General features: G+C 51.1%; 1 protein-coding gene across 2 annotated transcripts; it reads right to left on the bottom strand.

Annotated features, from left to right (window-relative positions):
* Positions 1 to 26,662, bottom strand: TRAF4 (TNF receptor associated factor 4). 2 transcript variants are annotated; one of them, XM_083587841.1, is made up of 7 exons: positions 24,984 to 26,662; positions 8,401 to 8,452; positions 6,997 to 7,101; positions 5,806 to 5,967; positions 4,605 to 4,766; positions 3,661 to 3,816; positions 1 to 1,834 (listed from the first exon to the last, which is right to left on the bottom strand). In XM_083587841.1, exons 1-7 carry the CDS (start codon positions 25,121 to 25,123, stop codon positions 1,202 to 1,204), a joined length of 1,410 nt encoding a protein of 469 aa, XP_083443967.1. In that variant the 5' UTR covers positions 25,124 to 26,662; the 3' UTR covers positions 1 to 1,201. The 2 variants fall into 2 exon arrangements, with proteins under 2 accessions (XP_083443967.1, XP_083443966.1); XM_083587840.1 differs by lacking the exon at positions 24,984 to 26,662 and adding an exon at positions 21,460 to 21,747.

The following is a 26,662-nucleotide window of genomic DNA, read 5'->3' as shown; positions in this document are numbered from 1 at the left end:
TTAATAAATACACGAAATTGTTTATTTTAAAAAAACACACAGGGAGAGAATGAGAGAGAGGCAGAGAAAGGAAGTCAGGAGCAGAAATCATAGCTGCTCCTCCCTAACATCCCTGCGGGAGAAAACTGATCCAAAAAACAGGACAGAGGATGAAGGAGGACCAGATCCACTCAAAGACTCTGGGGCTCCTTGTACAAAATATGGCTCTGTGATGGAGTAGGGGGGCAGGGGGGCCTCTCCCTGCCCTACTGCTCACCCCGCTAAACAGGAGATCGATCCAGGCAACTGAGTGGGCGGCAAAGGGGTCCAGGCACGAGGAGGGAAGATTATTGGGGTCAGTAGCCTCGAGATGCTGGCCAGTGGCCGTACCTGGAAGGTAGAAGGGGCCTCGAACTCCTCAAGTGTCCGTCCAAAGCGACTGCAGGGCATCCCTGAGAGACCACCGAGGGAGACAGACAGAAAGACAGACAGATAGACAGGCCCCCATTTAGGGACACATTCTTCCCAGGACTATGGCTAGGAAAGCTGGCTTTTTTGGTGGGGGGAGAGAAGGAGGGATCTGGTGGAAGACTGGCCCATTGCAAAGCCAAAAGCCCCAGTGTGCTCTCTCTCTCACTGGGGGACCCCCCCCCCTGCACCCTTCAAAGCCAACCCCAGAGTTTGTCGTGGGGAAAGGGTCAAGCATTATTCCTGCCTCTTGAACCCAAGACCCAAAGGACAAAGACCAGGGCAGGATGCTCTGGAAGAAGAGCTGAGGAATTATTATTTTTGGGGGGGAGGAAAACAGAGGCAGCCCAGCTGCTTTGGGGGGGGGGGAGAGATGATCTCAAGGCAGGCAGGATTTCCTCCTTCAGCTGTAGCAAGTTAGCACCATTTGGGGGGGGAGGCTGAGAATCAATCCAGAGGTCAGGACTACAAAGGGCAAGTTGGGCAAGACAAGAGTACAATATTTTCAGATGCAAAACTCTGATGCAGCACTCCGGAGAATCATAGTCTGAAGGGACTTCCAGGGTCCATTTAGTCCAATGCAGGAATCACAGCTAGAGAACCCCCCTACCCAAAAAATCTCTGCTTAAAAGACCTCCAGGGAACTGTATAATCACAGACTTGTAGAGTTTCGAGGGCGCACCAAGGCTCATCCAGTCTGACCCGTTGCAAAGCAGGAACTGATTTAATCCTGTCCTCCTGGGGAGGAAGGAGCTCAGGAGATGATTTTCTGGGGGATCTCCACCGAGGCCTTGATGAAGACGGCATTGTCCCTCACATAGTTGCGCTTCTTGATGTCCTCGTGGGAAATGAACTTGGGGTACCCGAACCCCAGCAGGCTCTCGTCCAGGGACGTGCGCCCCGCCCCGGGCTTCTGGAAGTTCTTCCAGTTGGGGTCCGGCAGGAAGGTCTCGGTGATGTGTTGCGGCTTGGAGAGCGAGGGGTCGCTCTGGTCCAGCAGGGAGAAGGTGACCCGGTAGGCAAAGGGCCACTCCAGGAGGTTGTCGTACTGGCCGGGCAGGACGCGGATGTAGACCGAGAGGTGGCTGCCCTCGCCGCTGCCGTTCCCGTTGAGGAAGGCCGAGACCTGCAGCCGGTAGCCGTAGCGGTGGGTGTAGAAGGGAGGGCTGAAGGACTCGAAGTTGCTGCGGGCCTTGGCCTCCTGCAGCTTGCGGGCGTAGTCGGCGATCTTCCAGATCAGGACGCCCTCGCTGCCCACCGCCAGCTCCTCCACCTCGCGGCGGAGGTCCCCCAGCTCCTGCCGCTGGCGAGCCACCAGGGCGCACATCAGGCCCAGGTGCATCTTTGTGCTCTCGTCCAGGTGGCGGCTCATGGAGAGCTTGGGGCACTGCGGGGGGAGGAGAGAGACCGGGACATCGTAAGAACGAGAGGCCAGCCTGCTGGGATCAGGGCAGAGGACCGCCTGATCCTTACAGAATCACGAGGACTAGGAAACTGGAGGAAAGGAAGCGTCTTGTCTGAACGCTGAATTCTGTAGTTTGGGTCAAAGGAAATAAGAGGAGCCCGGGCAGGATCAGGCCAAGGGCCCACCTAGCCCAGCCTCCTCTTCTCACAACCAGATGCCCCTGGAGGGAAGCCCGCAAGCAGGATTCGAAGACAAGACCGACCTGCGTGTAAGAACAGCTCACTGCTTCAGGCCAGTTGCCCAGCCAGCGCAGCCTCCCGTTCGCACAGTGGCCGGCCAGATGCCTATTATGGGAAACCTGCAAGCAGGATCTGCCTCTGACTGGTTGGTGGTCATCAGCAGCCTTCTCCTTCTCCCTGGATCTGCCTAGTCCTCTTTCAAAGCCACCCAAGATTATGGGCCACAGCTTCCCCCTCTTGCCTTTCTTGTGCAGGGACTTCAACACTGGACTACTGCAATGCGCTCTAGGCGGGGCTTCCACGCAACTGATCTGGAAGCTGCCGTCAGTGCAGGATGCTGCAGCCCGATTGCTGACTCAGGAGGGAGGCCTTGTTGGCACTTAACTCCTGCGCTCAGAGAACTGCACTTGCTTTTGGGCCACGTTCAAGGCCTTGCTATTAGTATACAAAGCCCTTAACAACTTGGGGCCAATTTGCCTGTGAGATCCGCTGACCCCATCTAGGCCTCTTCGATTGGGAGAACCAGAATTGTCACCTCTGCCATGTGAGACCCCTTCTGCATTTATAAGAACTTGGTCCTTTAGTGTGGCAGAACCTGCACTTTGGAACTCCCTGCCTATTGATGTCAGGCAGGAGCCTTTGCCGTCCTCTTTTTGGTTCCTGCTGGAGACATTTTTGTCTAAACAAGCCTACCTAGATGTTTAGAAAGCTGGGACAAGTTTTAACTTGTTTCTAGTTTATTGTTGATTTTATCTTTGGGGTGTTTTAAAGATAATTTTATTGTTTTATTCTCTTTGTAAACCACTCTGAGGGTTGTTATCCAGCAACCAGACTCCTCGTTTCCTCCAGTGGCCAAGCAGTTGCCTTCTCCTCACTTGCCCCAGAATCTGGCATTCAGAGGTAGACTGCTCTGTGTCCTGGAGGTTCCACTGAGCCTCCACACCAAGCAGCCTTTGATCACCTCTACCTCTTCCAGAAATTTGCCTAACCCCCCCTTTATTAAAAGCCCTCTCAGCCTACGGCCATTGTCAGACACAACCGGAGGCAGCAGCGAGGTCCGACAAGTCAACGACAGCCCTGTGGTGAAGGAGGACGTGTCCCAAACCTGCAATGATCTGCTGGCTTTAACACAGTCCTCAAAAACCCTTCTAGTTAACTGATCACGCCCACAAATAAAATAGACACTGGGCACCCATTGCTAAAATAAGGAAAATTGCTTTTGGGGACCCAGAAAGCTGGATAAAATAGTTTTCAAAAATGGACCTCGCCATTTCAGAAAACCTGTCCCCTTTTTTTAATCACCCCTTTCATTCTCTGTTATTACATTCCCCCCTCAGAGCTGAAGGCAGTGTACACAGCTCTCCCCCTTAAACTCACAACAACCCTGTGAGGAAGAGCTGGCCTTGGCGATGACTATGAAAATAACACGGCAGTAACTCTGAAAGGGCTTGTGCCGCAGCGGAGAGAGAGGGTTTTTGGATGCCCGGCCTTGTCAGAGAGCGAGACTGGGGCAAGGGGCAGGCACAGCAGTAAAGGAAAGGCTGCGCGAAGGGAGGAGGAAGGCCTTACCCGGTGCTTGCAGCCAGCTTCCTTGAAGGGGCAGAGCGCCAGCGCTGTGGTGCAGTTCTCTTTCAAGTGCCCACTGAGGTCTTCCCTGGCGATGCTGGGCACCCCACACTGGTTCGGGCAAGGCACGGGGTAACGCGGGCACTGATACTCGTGGTTCTGGGGGAGCGGACGAAGAGGATTCAGACAGACTCCAAGACAGTTTGCAAGGGGGGTGGAATAGGCAACCCTTGGGGGGGGGGTTCTCTCTTCAGCTCTGCAATTCTAGAATTCTTGGGAGGTTTCTAAGGTTGGGAGGTTTCTTTAGCTGCAAAGCCTGCACTGCAGGGGGTTGGAGTAGATGACCCTTGGGGGACCCTCCCGGCTCTATTAACAGTTCTACTAAATCCTGATGCAAGATTTTTGTTAAGGTTTTTCATAATACAGTAAGATTTGGAAAACTAATGTAAATAAGAAAAAGAAAACAGCCCTGTATCGGGAGCTTTTTAATGCTTGATGTAAGATTTTTTTATTAAAGTTTTTCATAATACAGATGAAATAAATTTTAAAAAATAAAAATTGTCCAGTAGCACCTTAAAGACCGACTAAGTTTGCTGGACAATTTTTTAAATTTATTTCTTCTGCGTCGTACCAACACAGCTTCCTATCTAAATCTAAATTCATAATACAGTAAGATTTGGGAAACTAATGTAAATAAGGAAACGAAAGCAGCCCTGTATTGGGAGGTTGCTTGATGTTTTTAGAAATGTTGTAAGCTGCCCAGAGTGGCTGGGGAAATCAGGGTATAAATAATAAAATTATTATTATTATTATTATTATTTAAAAGAGCAAATTAAAGGGAAAGGGAAAGAAGCCATTCTGCTACGTTCTGGAGCTTGCCAAGGGCTCCCCGGTCCTCCCGCCCCCCGGCGCCCCTGGCGCAGGTCCCGCCTTCTCCCGGGTCCCACCTGGATGGTGTCGTACAGGAACTCCTTGCTGCAGTAGCCGCAGGGCTGCGTGCGCTTGGGGCACTCAGAGAGCATGTGCTGAGACAGCAGCCGTCGCATCATCCGGGCGCCACACTTGTTTTCACAGTAGACGCTCTCCTGGGGACAGAGGCCCTGGTGGTTCTGGTGGGGTGGGGAAGAGGGGGGGAGGCCATGGGGTTAATACGGAGGGAGGGGGCACCAGAAGGACCCCTCCTGCCTGGGCATCCTCTCTGCGGGAAGGGACACAGCTCAAGGGCAGAACAGCTGCTTGGCAGGTTCAAACCATCTCCAGGCAGCACTGGGGAGAGTCCCGGCCTGAAACCCAGGACAGCTGCTGCCAGCTAGTGTGAACAACACCTCGCTAGGAGGGCCAAAGGTCTGGCAGCATTTGGCAGTTTCCTGTGTTCCTTAACTGAGGCCCATGAGGACCAGGAATCTCAATTATTATTATTTTTTTAGGCGAAGGTCTGTAGCTCAGGATCTCTCCCTGGTTTTCTGGCCCCACCCCCATTTATTTACATTTAAATATATGTTAGATTACTGGCATGCTGGCAGTGAAAACATACGAATAAAAATTTATTAAATCCATTTTTAAAAATTCATTAAAAGCACACAATAGCAAATCACTGCATGACAGTTATTGACAGCAGCACAGACATAGACCTGTTTTGTCTTTCTGACTATTTGCTCGACTTGAAAATCAGAAAGTAAACATACAAACAGACCCTCAAGCTCCAAGCACTGCACTGTGACATTTTAATGATTTTTTTTAAAAAATAAAAAAAAAATGGATTTAATAAATTTGGAAGTCGAATGGACTTCTGGAAGTGACAGAGCCCCTCTTCTTTCTCTGGGCTAAATCTCAGCCAAACTGGCCTCTCTCCCCTTGCAAAAAAAACCAACCTCACAACCCGTCTCCCCATTCTAATGCTAAGCTTTCTGTTGCCTCTTAGACGCCGCTGACATTTCGAGGAGCTCTGTGACATCACAGCAGCCCAGCCAATGGCAGCAGCTCAGCAGGGCCGGCGAGTGGCCTGAGGCGGGTGCCTTTTGAACGAGGGTCTATCCTGACAACGGAAACGGACCCCAAAGTTTTGCTCCACGGATGCCCCGGCTGCCCCACGGCCAAGAGACCCCGCCCCGTTTCCCAAGCCCCGCCCCTCTGGCCCCGCCTGCTCACCTCGTAGGCTTCCCCCGTGAAGTCGGTCCCGCAGAACTCACACTTGAGGTGGCGCTGGGGGCAGTCGTGCTGCACGTGGGGCGGGAGGTCCCGGCGGCTCAGCTTGGCCCCACAGCGGTTGGGGCAGGGCACCACGTTGTAGCTGCACGTCCCAAGGTGCACCTGGGCAAGACAGGGGGGAGCAGGATTTGGGGGGGAGGTCAGCCAGAAAACTTCTTCCTTTCCCCAGCCCTCTTCACACAGGTCAGGGAAACGAGGGCCACCAGGTTTGATTCCCAGGAAGGTCTAAGCTAAGATACCCTTCGTGGAGGGCTGCTGCCAGCCAGTGTAGGCAATATTGAGCTAGACAGGCCAATGGTCTGACTCTGCCGAAGAGATCCTATTTCAAACCCTTAACCCAGAACCATGAGGACTATCATCTTAACTTCCTAAAAGTTTTAGGACTTGTAGGGACAGAACTACCTGAATTGTACAGAAATTTATTCATGTCTGCTACTACAGCAGCAAGAATGTCACTTGCCCAAAATTGTTAAAAAGATGTCCCAGCAAAGGAAGAATGGATACAGAAACTTATGGAATAATGCAGAAGTGGCGAAACTCACCGGAAGAAGAAGAAATCAAGATAACAAACTTTTTGTAAAAGAATGGAAATGGTTGATTGAATATTTACAGATAAATTGTAAACAGATAAAAACATTAGCAGGATTAGTGTACTAACCTGCAGTTTTAAAAGAGCATATATCTACAGTAGATAATAAAATGAGTAAGTTAAACAAACTTGGATATGCAGAAGATATTAAGAAATAAATTTAAGGAACGGCCAAAAGAGGGAGAAGGAAGTCAAATGCTGGAATGTCAAACTGATTGTAAAACTAATGAAATGTAGAAATTGGGAAAGCATAAAAAAAAACCTAAAAAAGCCCCAAACCCATCTTAACTTCCTTTTTAAGGAATGGGCCCCAGCTCTGTGGTCCAGAACCATGGGGACTACAGTCTTAACCTTATTTTTAAGGACTGAAGCCCAGCTCTCTGATCCACAATGCTTTATTCAAAACCACGAGGACTACAACCTTAACCTTACTTTTTAAGGGATGGACCACATTAGGTCAAGGGAAGACGAGCGCCGTACCACACCAGTACCAGGAGGGCTGAGGGCTCCCCATCCCTGGTTTTTCCAGCCTGTCTCCTCACCTGCAGGTGGCGGACGGTCCCGCTCCAGCGGCACCCCTCCTCGCTGTGTATGCACCGGATGGTCAAGCTCAGGACCTGAGCCTCCAGTTCTGGGTCTGGGTAGATCTGGGAAAGGAAGGGGGAAATATGAGACGCAAAAAAGCACCTGCAGGACAGAATTCTTTCCTTATTTTGATTAAAACAATTATTTATTACAAAACAATTTACACGTAACACAAACAGGACAAAAAAACCCCACAGAAACAAACACAGACACTAACTAACAACATATCATTAACTTCTGATTCATCTCATTGTACTTTTTACACTTTATTAATCTATACGCACTTCATTGTTATTATTTTTCTGTTACTTATCAAAAGAAATTTTACTTTTATAGTTTCCTTATACTTCAAATCTGTCAAGAGATTTGCATTATCATACCACTTTCTAAGGTATTCTTTCAATATTATCCAATCTTTGTTGACTTTCTGGTTTAAGTCTCCTCTTATTCTCCCAGTCATTTTTGCAAGTTCACTTGCCATTGGGGATTAAGCCGCCTTTCCAATTTTTTGCTATTAAAATCCTAGCCACTATGGCTGCGTACATAAAAAGGGTTCTGTGGGTTTTTGGTATTTCAATGGATAATACAATACAATACAAAATACAAAACGCGGGGCAGCTTTCAAGGGGCAGCAGGAGATGAGTTTTGAATGCAGAACCCACCACATGCAGAGTGCCTTGTTTCATTGATCCATTTATTTGTTTAAAAGTATTTATATATATTCTTTTTTCCTCTTTCCTTCCGTGATGGAACCCCTACTTGGGGACTTCCCTGGCTTTTTTCTGGCCCACATAGGACCAGTCTGGCTAGTTAGCCTTGGTGAAGACTCGACGTTTTTATCCCCCAAAAAGTTTTTGAGTTTCTGCTGAAATGAGGCTGCATTTTAATGTTGTCTTTTAATCTTGTTTTCAAGTTGTATTTCAAACAATTGTTTTATATTTGGTGTTAGCCGCCCTGAGCCCAGTCTTGGCTGGGGAGCGCGGGGTATAAATAAAAATTATTATTATTATTATTATTATTATTATTATTATTATTATTATTATTCATACAATCTCTCTCTATCTATCTCTCTCTCTCTCTCTATCAAGAGTGACTGACAAGAAGCACCTTCTGTTCTAACATTTAAATGCCTGACGAAAGCGCTTCTATTCTGCCAGGCAATTAAGAATAGTATCTTTCCACAACGGTTAATTTTTAACTTTTTAAATACGGATTTTACTGTACAAACTAGGTGTCTTTAGGCGAGGAGAGAGGGAGGCAAGTGGGGGAGAGGAACAGGGACTCCCCTGTAGCCCTCAGTGCCTACCAACGTTTCAGCTAGTAGAAGGAAGGGGTTCTTTGGGTGGGTGGGGGGCACTCACCTTGGCGTAGTCAAGGGGCAGCTGGTCCTCTGGACACTTGAAGACCCCCTCGCTGCAGGAGGAAAAGGAAGAGGTTGAGAAGCTGACCATCCCGGGAGCTTCTGTGACATCACAGCAGTTCAGCCAATGGCTCTTCCAATTAAGCTCCTCCCCCCCTTAATTGTATTCCCCACTACAAAACCAGCCATCTCCCACATATGTCATGCCAATAAAAACACATTCACCAATTTGTCCTCATTTTGCACAAGTTATTACTTTACTTGGAAACATGAGGAATGGGATCTTATTTTATCGGGGGGAAGGGCCAGTGTTAGGACACGTGTTCTGCATGCAGAAGGTTCAATTCCTAGCAGCATCTCCCAGTAGAGACCGCCCTTCCCATCTGTGCCCACGCACCTGCTTCGATTGGCGAAACTGGCACTGTTAACAGGTGCCACACAATGCCCGTTCCACATTTGCAAGAACTCAAATCTTTTTGGGCAGCAGCCGCCGCACTTTGGAACTCCCTGCCTATTGATACAAGGCAAGCCCATTCCCTGTACCAGCTCAAAACATTATCGCTTGCTTTTCAGTCTACGGCTATTTTAACTTTTCGAGTTGTCTTCAGCTACGGTTGTCAAATTTTCCCTAAGTGATAATTTTACAGGTTTATCCTTTTCGTAAACCACTTCTCCCCCCCCCCCCTTTACAATCATTTATAAATGAAATGAAATATAATAATACACGGGGACTGGCAAACGTCCCCCTGCCTGAAGCCATGGAGATTTGCTGCTGCCAGTCAGTGCAGGCATCACTGAGCTTGATGGACCTTACGGAAGGAAAATTCTTTCTGAAAGTCTCCCGAAACCACTCTTGTGGCAAACGCTCCCTGCCGCTCTACCTGGGGAGGTCTCTGCCAGGGAGAGGAAGCAGCCGGGCTCCTCTAATCCCCTCCATCTGTCTGAAATCCTCGCTCGGTGGGGGGACACAGCCGGCCCCATAAACCACCTGCCGCGTCGGCAGCAGAGCCCCAGGAGTGGCACGCAAGGGTGGTGGTTGGGGGGGGGGGGAACTAAAACAAACAAACCTCAATAGTCAGGAGCAACCGGGCGGAAGCAAGAGCGAGATGGGAAGAGGGCCAAATCCTGCTAATCCCAGTGTCACATCTGTCAGGCCAAGCCCTGGCCCATTTCCCACCGTGTGTCACCCCCCAGCTTCACGCCACGGGGGCCCTGCAAAGTTAACACTCCAGTCCCAGCTTTGCAGAGGAAATGGAGACCCAGGGGCCAAAGTGGGGCATTTATAGCTCACCTTTATTCTCCAAGGAGCTCAAGGTGGCCTACAAAGCTCTCCCCGCTCTTCATTTAATCCACCCAACAACCCTCCAAGGCAGGCTGAGAGGCCGTGACTAGCTTCCAAGGTCTGGCTTCTGAGTGAGGATTCGAACTCGGGTCTCTCCCAGGTCCTAGTCCAAGACTCTTAACCACTAGGCCACCCGGGCTCCAAACTGTCTCGTGAGATGTTTCCTAATACATCCCCCCCCACCCAAGAACTCTCTAACAGGGATTTCCTTTATTTTCTCTGATCTGTGTGGGGTTTTTAAAAAGTGTTAACAGCAACAAAAGTGCACACAAAGCAGAAGAAAAGAAAGAATTAAACCATAAAGCGTTACAGGCTGGAAGGACAAAAGTACAAGGATACAGCAAAGCTCCAAAAGGATAAATAAATATCAGCTCGTACAACGATTCCTTTTACAAGGAAGATTAATATTCAAAAAAGTATTCTGCACCTGTGAGCTCCATTATTCTTGAGAATAAAGGTTCTATATAGTTTTAAATAAGCCAGACATTTGCAAATACTGTGCCACAATATTTGTATAAGAGGTAAATTCGTGCTGTGTATTTGAAAAACGGTCACTCTGACCTATTTGTTATCACCTCTACATCCCACCTTCGCACCAAGGATCTCGGGGGGCTGCCCCACAGGACTCTCTCCCCATTTCACAACAACCCTGTGAGGGAGACCAGGCTGAGAAGGCCCGAAGTTGCCCTGGCGAGCTTCCAGATGGGCAGAGTGGGGATTCACACCCGGTCTCCCAGAGTCCTATAATCCATTGCTAACCACTACGCCTGCTGGCTAGGCACAAATTGGGAGTCTGTTGGGGTGCTCCTGGCATCTGAACTAAGTGGTGGTCAACCAGACACATTCAAAACAAAGCAAAACAAAAATACTACATTTTGAAATTTTGCTACTGCAGCAAGTCTGAGGTGACCAGAACCCAGGTGTGCAAGCCCTTATATAGACTTTTGAAATTGCCACCCTGTAGATCAAGACCACCCCCAGAAACATCATATATACATCACAGAAGGGGTATAACCCAAGACCACCCCCCAGATACATCATACCTACATCACAGAAAGGGCGGTCGACAGCAGAAATCGGAGTGCTTTGTTCACCTCCTGTCTGCCAGGTTACCTGTTTAATGGTCACTTGACTGGATTGCCTGGCCAGTCTTTTGCAATGATAAATACTTAGTTCCTGAGCCAAATGTGCCCTTAAGACAGGATTTGTGAAGGAAAAGACAATGGGGAGGCTTTTCCATTTTCCTTTGACCTTGCAGAAAAACATTTGCTCAGTTTGGGAATCAAAATGGGTTCAGGTTGGCCTTCCTGTGCTGATCTATGTAAGTGCTTGGTTGGTACACTTATGAACATTTAACATATATCTAAGACCTCAAAATTCCTATCACACAGGTTGGCGGCCATCTCTGCCTCCTGTGGCAGGGAGTTCCACAGTTTAACCCCGTGCTACATGACTAATTCCTTCCTTTTCCCTCTCCTGGATCTTCCAGCATTCATGGTTCCGGTGTTATGAGAAGAGCTTTTCTCTCTTCGCATCCTCCATTCGTAAATTTCCCGTCGTGTTGCCTCTTTACTCGCCAAACCCAAAACTCTGACCTGGCATGGCTCTCACAATATTCCGATTTGCAGGGCAGGTGGTTGGACTAGAAGACCTTAGGGGTCCTCTTCCAACGCTCTGATTCTAGGACTGCTTATGGCTGTGTCTTTTAGAGCTGCTGAAACAAAGCCGGCCCGACAGATGATGAAAAACAACTTTGCCGGCTCCAGGAAACTTGAAACCAGGGGTGGCAGCTGTGGGAAAAACCAGGCAGCTGCTGGGGACTGGATCCGAGAAGAGGCTGCCAGCGCAGGAAGAGAGCCAAGCCCATGTCTGTGGTTTGGCCAGGAGACAAAAGAGCTGCTTCACACCAGAACAAGACGTGAGACTTTACTGGGAGAGTGGAGCCGCTGTGGCTCTTGCCCAACGAAACGCCAGCCGGCCCAAAGTTCCTCTCTCTTATTTGCACCCAGGGACTCCGACGCCTGCAGCCCCTCCAAACAGCATCACCAAGCACACCAGGTTGCGCCACTTGCGCACGGCGCTGCCCTCAGCTTCTCCTCTGAGCCAGGGAGCCCATGACGGGCAGGACACCTGGCCCAGTGGCTGTGGACCAGGCAGAGAACTTGGCTCCTGGGGGGTCGTGGGATCTGGGTCTCCACTGGGCCTATGTATCCATCACAGAGAAGCCACGATGGATCAGCAGCAGGGATGACACTCAAGCTATGTCTGCCACGAACTGTAAGCTCCTTGGGGCACAGATTCCTCTGGAACTTAAGAATTCACTTCGACAGCCCTTTGTTCGTTATGCAGGTGAGGGGCCACCACTTAAATAAACCATGGAACCAAGGAAACTAATTCCAAGTCCAGCATCCAACGTTTCTTTCTACAGCCGTACCTTGGTTTTCGAACAGCCTAGTTCTCGAACGTTTTGGCTCCCGAACGATCGAAACCCGGAAGTGACTGTTCCGGTTTCTGAATGTTCTTTCGGAAGCTGAATGTCCGACAGCACTTCCGCTGCTTCCGATTGGCTGCAGGAGCTTCCCGCAGCCAATCAAAAGCCGCACGGACTTCCGGAACAGATTCCGTTCGACTTCCAAGGCACGACTGGATTGCAATAGGACAGAGCTCAGCCCAACGTGCCAACAGAGGTGTGCCCTGGGGCACTTCAGGACAAAACCTTATATAGCAGTTCAAACACGGCAAAGAGTCATAAAACATCTATGCATTCTTAAACATACGTCAGGAAAGGTTACAGGTCATGAGATACAAAGATCACAGGAAGGGATCACAAGGGTAATCTAGTCCCACCCCCTGGAATGCAGGAATCTTTTGCCCAATGCGGGACCTGAGATTAAAAGCCTGACGCTCTACGGACTGAGATACACGACTCCACACTGGCGTCAACTTTCTAGCAAGGTCCCAAAACATTTGGTCTCAACGTACAGCTTATCGGACAGTTGCGTCTAGGCAACCAGACCTTCAGTAAGAAGGGAGCAGCGTCATAAATTTCTCCCCCCTCTCCTCTTCCTGAGTCTCACCAAGAGAATCAAGGAGAGCCCGTTCAACACATCCCTCTCTTGGCAAAACATCCTTTGCCCTTCGAAGGTCAGGTAATGTGGGAATGGAGGTGGCATGAGGGGGACAAACCGCAGGCGACAAATTCAAGCCGAATGCATTTTAAAACGCTACATAATCAAAACAGGAATTTGTTTCAAAATGGGAGGTTTTCAAAGAATATTTGAAAAATAAATATAGTGGTTTAAATTCTGTTGCAGCATTCAAGGAACTTCAGTAATAGTTGCAAGGTAGATATAAGGAATTAGATCTATTAAGAAAAAATTTAATTATGATAAAAGTGTGTATTGGCAATAAGTAATATGAAATCGAAATATGGAATAGACGGGAGGTTGGGTCTTTAGTGTTAAGACCAATATATGTTTTATTGTTTGTTAAGAAAATTATGTGTCTATGGTCATTCCTGTGTGTAATTTGGTATTTGTGTTTTTTCTTTTTTTCCTGCTGTATCAATAATAATTAAAAACAAAAACAAGTTACATGCAAATAAAGTGAAACACCGAAATGTTATTAAAATCAAAAATATACACCTTGGGTCTCTAATCCTTATATCACTAAGAAGAGCCAATGGCCCACCTTGGCCAGCCTCCTGTTCTCACAGTGGCCAACCAGATAGCCAAAGGGAAACCAGGAAACAGGATTCGCACACAAGAGCGACTGTCCCCTCCTGCGGTGTCCAGGAACTGCCATTCAGAAGCAAGACTGACTGTGGAGGCAGAGCAGAGCTGTCCATCGCCCTCTTCTCCAGGAACTGGCACAGTTCACATTTAAAGCTACCCCAGTTTGTGGCCGTCAGTCCCTCCTGTGGCAGTGAGTTCCACAGTTTAACTACGCTCTGCATGACCAGGTCCTTTCTTTGACCTCTCCTGACTCTTCCTCCACGACTTCTAAGGTTATGAAAGAGGAAAACTTCTCTCTCTTTCCACTTTCCTCGATGCCATGCAAAATTGGATAAACTGCCATCGCGTTGCCTCTTCCTCGCCTTTCCTCCAAGCTAAAAGGTCCCAAACACTGCCTCCTTTCTTCAGAGGGGAGCCGCTCCCTCCCCTCAATCATTTCACTCGCCCCTTTTCCAACTCAACAATCTCCTTTTTGAGGCGAGGCGACCAGAACGGTCAGTGGCGCTTCAAATGCGGCTGCACCACAGGTTTGTGCAATGGCATTATGAGACGGGCAGCTTTATTTTCAGTGCCAGTTACTGCTCTGGCTCGACTCCGTCAGATCGGCTGCCACCGATGCTGCTCTCCCTCCCATGCCAAGCAGGGCCTGGCGGCCAACGGGAAAGCGCAGAGGTCCTTTGGGGCCACCCCTGGCCGGGACACGCTGTGCCAAGCAGCTATGATCCTTGGCAAGGAAAAACTTGCAGCAACGGCCAGCGGGCGCAGCGTGTGTGACCTGTCTGGGAAGGAAGACACACATGTAGCCGGGCGACTGCCTCTCCTCCCCCAGCCAAGAGATGTGATTCAGCTGGGATTCCTGCGCTGCAGGGTGGGTTGGACTAGATGACCCCCAGGGTCCCTTGCAACTCCACAATTCTTTTTTTCTTCTTCTTCTAAATCTTATTAATTTTTTAATTTAACATAATTGTTACAAAATATAAGCAAAATATTGCAGATGATAATAATAATAATAATAATAATAATAATAATATTGTTTATACCCTGCCTATCTGGCTGAGTCTCCCCAGCCACTCTGGGCGGCTTCAAATCAAGTGTTAAAAACAATACAGCATCAAATATTAAAAACTTCCCTAAACAGGGCTGCCTTCATACGTCTTCTAAAAGTCAAATAGTTGTTTATTTCCTTGACATCTGGTGGGAGGGTGTTCCACAGGGCGGGTGCCACCACCGAGAAGGCCCTCTGCCTGGTTCTCTGTAACCTCACTTCTCGCAATGAGGGAACCGCCAGAAGGCCCTCGGCGCTGGATACATACATACATATATATTTCAAATAAGCACACATATATATATATATATATATATATATATATATATATATATATGAAAAAGGAACAAAATAAAGAAGAAAAAATAAAGAGAAAAAAAGAAGAAAAGTTGGAAGAATTTTTTCCAAGTTTATTCTACAAATATCTCAATATGAAAATAATAATAAAATTTCACTGATTGACTTCCATCGCTTACACTGCACTTTCTATATACATTTTAAGCAACGCCACGATTCTTTGATTCCACATTTGCTTGAGTGTGATGAAGGCAGGGGCATGGAGAGGCGGCAGGTCACCCCAAAAGTTTGCTCTCTGAGGCAAGCCAGGCAGAATAAGAGAATCATGGCTGAGAGGGGCCCACGGGTCATCTAGTCCAACCCCCTGCAATGCAGGAATCGGGGCAAAGCTTTTGGAAGAATTGCTAGAGAGGAGGGGGGGGGGGGGGAGACTGGAAGCCTTGGCTGAGCATAAAAGGACTGGCTTGGGACTAGCTAAAGGCACTAGAGCAGGCTTCCTCCAGATGTTTTTGGCCTACAAGTCCCATGATCCCTAGCTAGCAGGACCAGTGGTCAGGGGTGATGGGAATTGTAGGCTTCCTCTCTCCCTTCCCCAAGCACTTCGCCCCTTGAAGGAACAGAGCACTGACCTAGGGGTGTGCGCCCCCCACAATCTGCAAGTCCAGCTGGGTCTCGGGGCAAGGGGGCACCAAAAATGTGGGGATGCACACAGAGCTATGGCCCTTTCCTCTTTTTTTTAATAAAAGAGACAGCTAAGGTTCTAGTCCTCATGGTTCCGAATTAAGGGCTTCTTGAAATAGGAGCAAAGGACGCTGCCCGTGCTCAGCCTGGGGGTGTGGTGAAGTGGCCCCGGGAAGCCTCTGTGTGTATGCAGAGTGCATCTCCCTGAGCCGATGCAAGCATGGAGGTGGAGGGGAGAACTGCTGAAAGGCAAGCTGGAGGGAGCAGGCAGCCCAGCTGTGGGGCAGAGTGACCTCCATCTGCATGGCTGAAGGTTGGGGAGGGGGGGAACCGGTTTTTCTGCCCTTCCCAGGCTGCTGCCTCAGCGCATTCCCTGCCCAGCCAAGTGTGATGGGCCCAGCAGGCTGTGGTGGGGATTAATCTGCAGCACCCCCCACCTTGGGAATTTCCAGACCCTCTAGATTTAACCCTTTGCACCCCTGGAGCTGAGCTCTGCAGGGAGAGAGACCCTGCCCCCTTCCTTTGAGCATAAAAATCACCTCCTAGCCATTCCTTCCAGGTAAAACACCCCAGGAAGGGAGCCTGATTACATCCATTTTCCAAGTAGGAACAGCAAGGTGGCTCAATTGCCTGTCTTCAGGGTGTCAGGACAGCTGCTTGGCATGCAGAAGGGCTGGGGGTGTCCTTGTCTGAAACCCTGGAGAGCCTCTGTCAGTCAGTGTAAGCAGTTAAGGAGCTAGCTGGACCGATGTACCATTGAGACAGCTTCCTTTGCTCCAGTTCAAATCAGCCTCCTACTCACGACCTTGAGGACTAGAATCCTGCGCTCTTTTTAAAAGGTGCGGGAAGTAAAGCACTTTCAGCTTTGCACACAGAAGGTGCCGGGTTCAGCTCCCAACAACATCGCCGGGCAGGGCTGGTGAAACCCCGGAAAGCTGCTGCCAGTCAGTGTGGCTGGCGCTGAGCAAGATGGACCAATGATCTGACTTGGTCTAAAGGCAGCTCCTTCTCTCCCCCTTCTTTCCTGCCCTCTTGTGTCCTGACTCCGAGCTCAAGCACAACCCACAAGAGGGGGCTGGATTTCAACTGCAATTCTGGGGGTTGGACTGGATGACCCTTTGGGGTCCCAGGCACAGGATGTCGTAGCCTTAGGGTGGAACCCAGCTCCTTGGCTTTGGGTTCTTGACTCTGCCCCTCCCCACACCTGTGCGCCTCTCCCCCTCCAATCAGCCCCCTATGGATCTGCTCTCTCTCTGGGGAGGCCACAGTGGAATGAAGGAAGTCAGGGGAGAAAAAATGCCTTCTGCATTCTTGAAAACACAAAACCCTTTTATGTCTCCCTCATTATCTCTCTCTCACACACAGTTGTGCATGAAGGGCCAGGCAAGCAAAGACATGCCTAGCCAAATCCCCTCACTCTGCAAGGCTTGAACCCAGAACCCCAGGAAAAGATCAGCCAAAAAGGAAAGGTTCAGGGTGTCTGCAAAGGAGCAGAAAAGTTTAGTTAGAAGGATGTGTCTGTGAAAGACAGAGAGACAAGAAGTGTCCCTATGAAATCGCACACACCGATTCACGGAAAGCTAGTGTGCAGTGGTCAGAACATTGGGCAAAAACCTGGGAGAGACCTGGGTTCAAATTCCCCCCCCCCACTCTGCCATGAAGCTCTCAAGTGGTGACCTTGGGGGCCGGTCACCGACTCTCAGCCTGACCTACCTCGCTGGGTTGCTGTAGGGACTAGATGAGGAGTAGGACCTGGGAGACCAGGGTTCAAATCGCCACAGAGTTCACTGGGTTTGACACTGGGGGCCAATCACTGCCTCTCTCAGCCTAACATACCTTGCAGGGATGTTGTTGTGGGGATTAAATTGGGGGGAGGGGGGAGCCATGGATGCCACCCTGAGCTCCTTGGAGAAAAACCCGGGATATAAATGCGGTAAATAAAACAAATGAACAAATGTATTGCATCAATTCAGCCTCAACACTTCGGGGCGAGAGGGTTGGAAACATGCAGAACTCACCAAAGGAGTGCAAAACCCGAGTCCCCCTAGGTAAGAGGAGGCTTGCAAAGACAGCTGTGAAATCGCACGAAACTGCCATGACCCAAACACACACGCAGAGTGCACAGGCCGACCCAAATCCCTGTGCCACCTGGGAGACTAATGCATTTATTCTAGCAAAGGCTTTCCGTGGGTTTAAAAGGCTCCCCGGCCTTCAAGGTGCGCACAAGAACTCGGGTTTTGTTTTTGCAGCAACGCTCTGGAAACGGTTACGCAAGGACGGGGCTCTTGAACTGGAAAAGCCGCTGTCAATCTGCCTCGCGGGCGTCTTTTCCGCTCCGTGAATAAGTAGGCCCATGGATCAGACGCACACACTCATTCTCCGGAACACCTGGAACGGTCCCCGGCTGACTAACAGTTCTGTGAAACTCCGAAAGCTTGCCTACGTGCCATGCAAAGTTGGAGCAATAAAGAAGCTTTGAGCATGTCTGTGTCCCCAAAGTGAGGGGGGTCCTCTGTTTTAATGCACCCCCAAATACCAGTTCCTGGGGGCGGGACATGTGGTCTTGTGCTCACGACACACTTCTGAGCTTGCCTTCGTCAGCTGCTGGGTGCAAATGTATCCTAAGGGGGGGGGGAGTCTTCTAGATATGTGGTTTTATTGCATTTTGATCCACCTCCCCCCCCCCAAGGAGCTCAAGCCAGTGTACATAGTTCTCCTGCTCCCCATTTTATCCTCCCAACAACAACCTTGTGAGGTAGGCTGGGCTGAGAGCGAGTGACCGGCTTCCAAGGTCACACACCCAGTGAGCTTCGTAGCTGAGTGAGGATTCGAACGCTGGTCTCCCCGGGGTCCTAACCAGACATTCTGACCCCTGTACAATTTAAGCATAGGATTTAAAGGGGCTCAAAGCATTTACACCCCGAAATATCTTGCTTAGTCGCAGCTTTGGGTCCAGCACAGAGCAAGCAGGTCTTTGTATCTCCAGCTGCTTCCATCTCAGCTCAGACCCAAAAACTCTGGCTACTGTTCTGCTACCTGGCAGCCAGGTGAAGCGGGCGGCGAGGAAGGGCCCCTGCCCAGTAGCCTGCAGGGCCCCCTGAACTAGCAATCCCAGGTGCAGTGCTTGATCTGAACCCCACCTGCAGCCACAACAGCTGTACATCATTCTCCCCTCAAATCCCTGGTTAATGCCAGACATCTAAGAAAGTTAAACATTACAGGAATGCAGGCGGCTTATCAACTTCCCCCCTTCTCCACCAAAGCTCAGATTCTGAGAAGATCAGGAAGCGTTTTTTTTGGGGGGGGAGCGCTGGATGAGGCTCAAATACTGCCTCTCTTCTTCCCTTCCCTGCCTCTAAAATGCAAACAGCCAAGGCCAACCTGGCAGGGTTGTTGGGAAGCTGCAAGGAGGCGAATTGCAAAGCGACCTTGGTGCCAATATGCTAAGCGCCTCTCCCGCCCCCCCCCCCGCCAGTCATGCAAGGGCCCCCCCTGCCTCGCAGGCCTCTCTGCCATTACATACACACACCCCCAATAGCAGCTTTTCTACAAAGGCCAGAAAAATTCACTTAAGCAGACAAGCAGTCCCTGCTTGTTAGTTAGAGAGATCTTATTACAAGAGGGGTTGGCAGAAAGAGAGAATTCCCAGCTTTTTTGGGTGGGGGGTGGGCAGAAGAGATCAGTCGCTACAGCCCCTCCCAGATCCCCAACACTTAACTATTCAACGCCCAGGGAGATCCGGGAAAACTTACTGCCTTTACCTTCGAAACACAAACATATACAGAGTCACGCCTTTGCAGAGTCAAGGGAACAGCCTGACCACAGGGCACCTGAGCGGCGGGAGAGGCTTGAACCTTGGACTGGAAGGGAAGGGGAAAGGCAGATGTTTGTAATTGCGATGGGAAATCAGGGGTGGGCAAGAGCTAAATGGGATTAGGTGGTCTTTAGGGGGTGGCGGGGAGGGGGATTAGAGGGAAGGAGGGAGCTAGCTGGTTAGCAGGCCAGGATTATTATTATTATTATTTATATTTGTAGAGTTGGAAGGGACCCCCAAAGGTCATGTAGGCCAACCCCCTCTTGCAATACAGGAAATGACAGCCAAAGGAGCCCTGACAGGTGGCTATTAAATCCGTTCCACTGTTGAACAGCTCCCTTCAGATATCTGAAGGGGGCTCTCGTATCTATTATTATTATTATTATTATTATTATTATTATTATTATTATTATTATTATTTCTTTGTTGTCTTCCTTACAGAAATAGCTTTGCAACTGGGTTGTTTGGAATAGATCTGAAACATTCTTTTATATTGTCTGAGTTGACTTCAGAAGCTGCCTCGGGAGGGCTTTGCCCTGCATTTTTTCTGAGATTAAATATCAATAAATATTTGCCAGCCAAGAGCATTCTCATCTTCCCAGAGGACGGGAGAACAGCATGTGGCCCTTTGAACACCACCAGGCTCCTGCTACCCCATGTAGCTAATGTTGGGGGTCAATGGGAGCAACAGCTCTCCAGAGTTTCCTGAGAAATAAAGGTGCCAGTCCTCATCGTTTCAAATAAAAGGGCTTATTTAAACAGGAACATGGGAAGCTGTTGTGTCAGACTGCTATTCCAGCTAGCTCAGCCATGTCTGCCGACACTGACTGGCAGCAGTGGCTCTGCAAAGTTTCCCCCCCAGCCCTACTTAGGGATTTTGTGCCTCGGACCTTCTGCATGCAAAGCAGGGGCTCCGTCACTGAGATACAGCCCTTCCCCAATCCAGACACCTGATCCATCTAGCTCAGTATTGTCTGCACTGGCTGGCAGCAATGGCTCTCCTGGGTTTCAGGCAGGGAGGGTTTCCCAGCCCGACCTGGAGATTCCAGCGGGGATTGAAACTGGGTCCTTCTGCCTGCAAAGCAGAAAGTTCTTCATCACTGAGTTACGGCCCTTTCCCTGAAAAAGAATGCAAGACACTAGTCCTCATGGTCCTGAATTTAAACAGGAAGGGAGGACGGAAGCCGCCTTAATTATACGCAGACAGATCCAGCTAGCCTACTGCAAAAGGGGGGTGGGCTTCTCCATTGAGGACCCAGCTGTGGCTCTCGGGCTCTGCTGGGTGGGTGCCGGACTCTGATTCAGAGGTTCAAATCATGGAGTTAAGGGACAGATAACCCCACACCTCAGCCACACCCGGGGGGCTCACAGCAGCCCCCAAACCTGTTTCCCAAGGCCCAGAACACACAAAGCAATGCTTTCTTTGGCTTGTCTCCCTCGGACGAAAGGAGACGTCAGTCCTTGCTGGCTTCAACAGGCAGAAGAGACTTAATTGGATCAAACAGACCCCTCCGCAAAAAAACCCCCACCCGCAACCTAGCCCAGCATCCCGCTTCCAACAGAGGTCAGCAATAAATCCACAAACAGGCCCCAGCGTTGGCTCCCAACAGCAGACAGTTCGCGGTAGACTGCCGCTGGAGACAGAGGCTTTATTTCAGCTCATCGCCGACCATCCGCTAAGAAGGCACCCCTCTTTTTCCGAGGCCCTTGACAACCGGGGTGAGGTGGGGAGGACAGGAGGGACCCTTCAAGGTGAGACAATAGCAGGCAGAACAATAGAAAAGAGTGAGGTGGGAGAGGGAGGCAGCCCAGCAAGACTCCGCGCCGCCGCACTCTGCACATGCTCAGAGAAGCGGCCTATCCCATTTGCCGCCGCCGAGCCAAGTGCTGGGAAATGGGGGGAGCCCCCAACGAGGGAGGCGGGTGGGGGGGCCCTCCAGTTCTCCCTAGGAATGAAGCGGGCGCGGAACAAAGGAGAAGGCGAGCCGGGGAGGCGGCGGCGGCGGTGCGCCCAGGGCGCGCGTGCGGGGCACTCCAAGCAAGCGCGCTTTGGAGAGGCGCGCAGGGGCCGTGCGCCTCCGTCTTCCTGCGTCCGGATCGCGCCCCCTGGCCGGCCCGGCCCGGCTCCTCCTTCCGCGGGGACTGACCTGAGGAATTCCTGCAGGCAGGTGTCGCAGAAGCGGTGGCCGCAGGTGGAGACGCGGACGGGCTCGCGCATGGCCTTGGCGCACAGCGGGCACAGCAGCCGCCGCTTCGGCTTCTCCAGGAACTTGTAGTCGAAGCCCGGCATGGTCCCGCCGGCCTGCCGGGGAGAGGCGCCTCCGCAGGCCCCGCGCCGCCCCTGTCGCCTCCTGCGCCCGCCGGCCTCGCAGGTCCTGCCGGGCGACCCCTCTCCCTATTGTGTGCAGCGCCGACTTACGCTCGCCTAGGCAAGGCAACGCCACGCCTCTCCGCCTCCTTCCCCTCCCCGCGCTCTCTCCGCCTCCCCTCCCCGCCTCGGGAGGGTTGCCAACTTCGCTCCTTTCCTCCGCTCCTCTGCCGTCGAGGGACGCTTCCCCGCTTCTCTGGTTTGGGTGGTTCTTTTTCTTCTATTGCAGGCTGAGCCTCCCCTCGCTTTCTCTGTCTTTTTTTTTTTTGCTTGGGAGGGCTGCCAACTTTGCTCCCCCCCCCCCCGCTTTTGAGAGAGAGCATTCTGTTCCCCAGGTTTGGAGCGCTGGGGTCTTTCTTTTTCCACAGCTGCAGGCGCCATACCTGGAAGGCAAGGAGAAGCAAATGCCTCTGACTAGCAGTCGCTGGGAATCTCAAGTGCAGAGAGTTGCTGCTGTTCACTCTGGTCCCTCTGGGGGGGGGGGTCACCGTGAGAGCAGGAGTCAGGACTAGGTGGGCCGTGGGCCTGATCCAGCTGCAGAGCTCTTGGGGCAAATGGGGAGGATCTGCCAGCAACAGAAGAAAAACCAGCCCTCCAAACCAGAGAAGCATCCCTCTCCACTGGCCAGTAATGGCCCACATACTACCAGTTGCTAATCCACCACCCAGAGAGGCAAATCTAGGCTTCCTTGCTCCTTTGGCAAAAAGCTGTATCAACACCCCTCTCCCTGGTACCTTTGGCAATTGCTGGCTCTCTTAATTTTATTTTATTTTTTGTGATTTTTGCGTCCCTGTGCCCTTAGCAGGGTCCAGCCTGGCTAATGCCTAGGTATGTCCCTGCCTCCAATGGCATTGGTCAGGCAGACCCTGCCAAGGGCACAGTCCTGGGGATGCAAATACCACCTGGTTCCACCCTGGTTTGCCATCAGGAGGTGACTTGCTGTCTAAAAACAAACTGGGGACCCCCTTCACGTCCTCCCACTCCCCTACACTCCCATCTGTAGAGAAGCAGACTCTTAATCTCAGGGCTGGGGGTTCGAACCCCACATTGGACAAAAGATCACTGCATTGTAGGGGGTTGGACTAGATGCCCCTCCAGGGTCCCTTCCAACAATTCCACGATTTGCCAGGGCCTGCGGAGAAGACAGCTGCTTCTCACTGAGCTTGAGTAAAGAGCTTCCCTTGCCGCCCCCAGTTTCTCTCTCTCTGTCTCTTGGTGGCTCAAGCACATGTGTGTGTGTTCCTCATCAGTGGTTGCCGTGGGAGGACTGCACAGCTGCAGGATGGGTGTCTAACTCCTCTCCACGCCCCCACCCCCAGACCACAGCAGACCACCAAGTTAAGGGCCATGGAGACAGTACACAGCTGCTCTTGATTTCAGCTGGTGCAGGGGAATGTGGGGGGCGGGTTGTGCAGTGTGGGCCCCCTGCCCTGTTTGTGACACAAAACTACATCTACGCACACACACAAACCCCCAGGGAAGAGAAGATGCAAATCTGCTGCAGTTTCCCTTTGATGCACCAGATTTCTGCTGCCTTCCTCTCCTGCTTCTCCAACTCTCACCTACTTTCTTTAATTAGCTAGCAGGAGATTCCTCTCCCCACCCCCATATCAGGAAGAAGTTGGAGCCCCCAGATGCATATAGCATCACATACACACTCGGTTGCTGAACCCTGTGATCTACTTAGAAGGCACATCTTCACAACATGTATAGATTAGAAACTAGGAATTTGGATGAGTCTGTGGCCCTGGGCTCACTTGGAAGTCTATCAAAACACCCAGCAGAGGACAGATGCCACAGGGGCTAAGTCACTGCCCCTTGCCCAAAATTCCCCCAAAAGCAAAATTATTTTCTGATGCCACCACCGTCCAGGTGTGTATTTCTGTTTTATTTATTGTGTTTATATTCCACCTTTTTCTACAGGGAGCTCAAGGTGGTTCATGTGGTTCTTAGGTAAAGGTAAAGGGACCCCTGACCATTAGGTCCAGTCGTGGCCGACTCTGGGGTTGCGGCGCTCATCTCGCTTTACTGGCTGAGGGAGCCGGCGTACAGTTTCCGGGTCATGTGGCCAGCATGACTAAGCCGCTTCTGGCAAACCAGAGCAGCACACAGAAATGCTGTTTACCTTCCCGCTGGAGTGGTACCTATTTATCTACTAGCACTTTGATGTGCTTTCGAACTGCTAGGTGGGCAGGAGCAGGGACTGAGCAACGGGAGCTCACTCCTTCACGGGGATTCGAACCGCCAACCTTCTGATTCGCAAGCCCTAGGCTCTGTGGTTTACCCCATGTCCCTGTGGTTCTTATCCTTCCTCGTTTAATCCCCTGTGGTGTAGGTCAGGCTGAGAGGCAGTGACTGGCCCCTTCCTAGCCCACGAGAGGGGATTTGAACTGTGGTCTTTTCCAGGTCCAGGTCCAACACCCTTACCCTACACTGCACAGGCTTGTTAAGGATAAATTATTATTTGGAACGTCTGGTTTCATTGGGCCCAAACAAGCCCAAAGGCATCGGTGGCGGCGAGGCAGGATGTCCCCTCACTTTTTCTGCAGCTCAGACACCAGCTTCGAAAGCAAAAAACGAGGCCTTGCAGATGACAGAATCATAGTTGGGAGGGACCACAAGGGTCATCTAGTCCAACCCCCTGCAATGCAGAAATCTTTTGCCCAATGTGGGGCTCGAACGCACAACCCCGAGATTAAGATGCTGTACCAACTGCGCTGTTTAGAGCATCCTGCTGGCAAAGACAATGCAAAAATGGACGTTTCATATTCCAACTCAAAGCCTTTGTCCATCTAGCCTAGTTCTGCTCTCTCTGACTGGCAGCTGCTCTCCAGGGTCTCAGGCAGAGAAGGGGTGTGTGTGTCTTTTGCTGCTAAGAGCCTGTTAACTGGAGAACCTGAGGGCAGGTGCTCTGCTACTGAGCACACTGACCAACGTGGCAGCCTTTGGTGGTCAGCAGCCCAACGTGGCAGCTTGGAGAGGCCAAAAGACGTGTGCTGAGTGGAACAGTCTCAATTGTTCAAGAAAGGCCTAAATAGCGCAATGAAAGCCTGAGTTGCTGGATCAGGCCGAGGGGGGTGGACACTTAGTCCAGGATCCTGTTCCCACAGCGGCCAACCAGATGCCCACATGGAAAACCGCCAAGCAGGACCTGAGCACAATGACAGCAACTCTTCCCACCTGCGATTCCCAGCAACCTTAATCCAGGGGTACACTGCCTCTGGCAGTGGGGCCACAATGCAGCCATTGTGACTGGAAGCCACCGCTTGCCCTGCCCTCCAGGAGTTGCTCTGAGCTTTGTACCTCTTATCAGCTGGCCGTGCTGGAGGCGTCTGCTTGCTCAAAGTCCCTTGACCTTCTCCCGCTGGCTCCACACGTCCGTCACACAGAGGGATCCGGGATCTGTGTCGACACACGGCCCTCAAAGCACCAGGCTCCTCCATCTCCGGCAAGTTTACCCAGTTCAGCCTCTTTCTCTCCTGTCAGGGCAGTCTCAAGCACATCTCTCTCTCTCCAGCCCAAGAAGGGGAAGAGAAGCACGTCACAAAACGGTTCGATGGCGGCGGGAAAAGCTATGCAAATTGAGCATAGACCTCATGAGTTTTGACTAGTGTCTGGGTCTTGCAGCTGCCGCCCCACTGCTCAGGGAATGGGGCCTCCCCCAAAACAGGCCTGGACAGGACACTGTGGCTCGGGGCCTTTCCTGGGGTGGCCCTGAGGCCCGGTGGGGCAACACGGAAGTTGGGCAGTAGCAGAACGGCTTCTCCCTCTCTACGCCTCGTGCCCATCCACTGAAGCTGAAGGTTGGAAAAGTCAGGGCAGTTAAAAGGAAGTCCTTCCTCACGCAGCACAGTTAAACGGTGGAACTCACTGCTGCAGGAGGCAGGAATGGGCACCAACTTGGATGGCATTAAAAGAGAGTTAGACAAATTCATAGAGGAGGAGTATCAATGGGTATTAGCCACGACGGCTCATCAGAGGCAGCGATGCTTCTGAATGCTGGTGGTTGGAGGGGAGAGGGCTCTTGTGGTCAAATCCTGCTTTGGGGACACCTGGGGGGCCACTGTGAGAACAGGGCCTGCTCCAGCAGGATCTTCTAAGGTTCTGGTGGTCTCCTGTATGCACTGCGTCACTTTGGGCTACAGCGGTCCATGAGACCTCTGGTTCTTTTCCCCTTTGGACAAGGCTGGGTCCTTCTTCCCTCCAGCAGTGCCTTTGCCTTGCCACTGAGCACCTGAAGCAAAATGCCTGCCTGGGTTTCCATGGTGGCCGAGACAAAGAATGTCTGTATGTGGGAAGGGGGGAGGCCGCTCCTCCACCCCGGCCAAGGATATGCCTCAACTTGCAGATCAAACAGATCCCTTTGCGGCTTCTCTCTCTCGGCAGGTTGCTGGGTTAACCGACAACAGGCGGTTAATTTGGTCAGTGGCCTCCGCCCAGGCTCTGCTGACCACATTTGAGGGTACAGAAGAACCTCTGTGCAGGGTCAGGTCAAAGGTCAGCCTGGGACAGCGCCCCGTCCGATGCCTTGGGGAGGCTCACAGTGGAGACAGAACAGATGAAAACCCTCCTGCTGGATCAGGCCCTTGTCCCCTTTAGTCCAGCATCCTGTTCCCACAGGGGCCAACCAGATGTCTGTTATGGGAGACCAGCAAAGAGGATGCAAGCGCAAGAGCAACTCTCCCCTCCTGTGGCTTCAAAAGCATCCCTGCCTCCGACTGCAGAGCCAGAGAGGAGCCATTGTGGCTAGTGGCCTCTGCTCCGCTGTGTTTGCCCAGTCGTCTTTCAGAGCCGCCCAACTTGGCAACCATCACTGCCTCCTGTGGGAGAGAGTTCCAAAGTCTATGCACCGGGTGAAGCACTTTCTCTTTGTTGTCCTGACTGTTCCCCATTCAGCCACATGGGATGCCCATGCGTTTGAGTGTTACGAGAAAACTTCTATCTCTTCACTTTCTCCATTCCAGGTATCATTTTATAAACGT

Source organism: Podarcis filfolensis, assembly GCF_964270895.1.
Source record: "Podarcis filfolensis genome assembly, chromosome: 15".
In the NCBI taxonomy this organism is placed as follows: Eukaryota; Metazoa; Chordata; class Lepidosauria; order Squamata; family Lacertidae; genus Podarcis; species Podarcis filfolensis.
The sequence above is the reverse complement of the archived record's forward strand: the minus strand, read 5'-3'. Positions and strand labels throughout refer to the sequence as shown.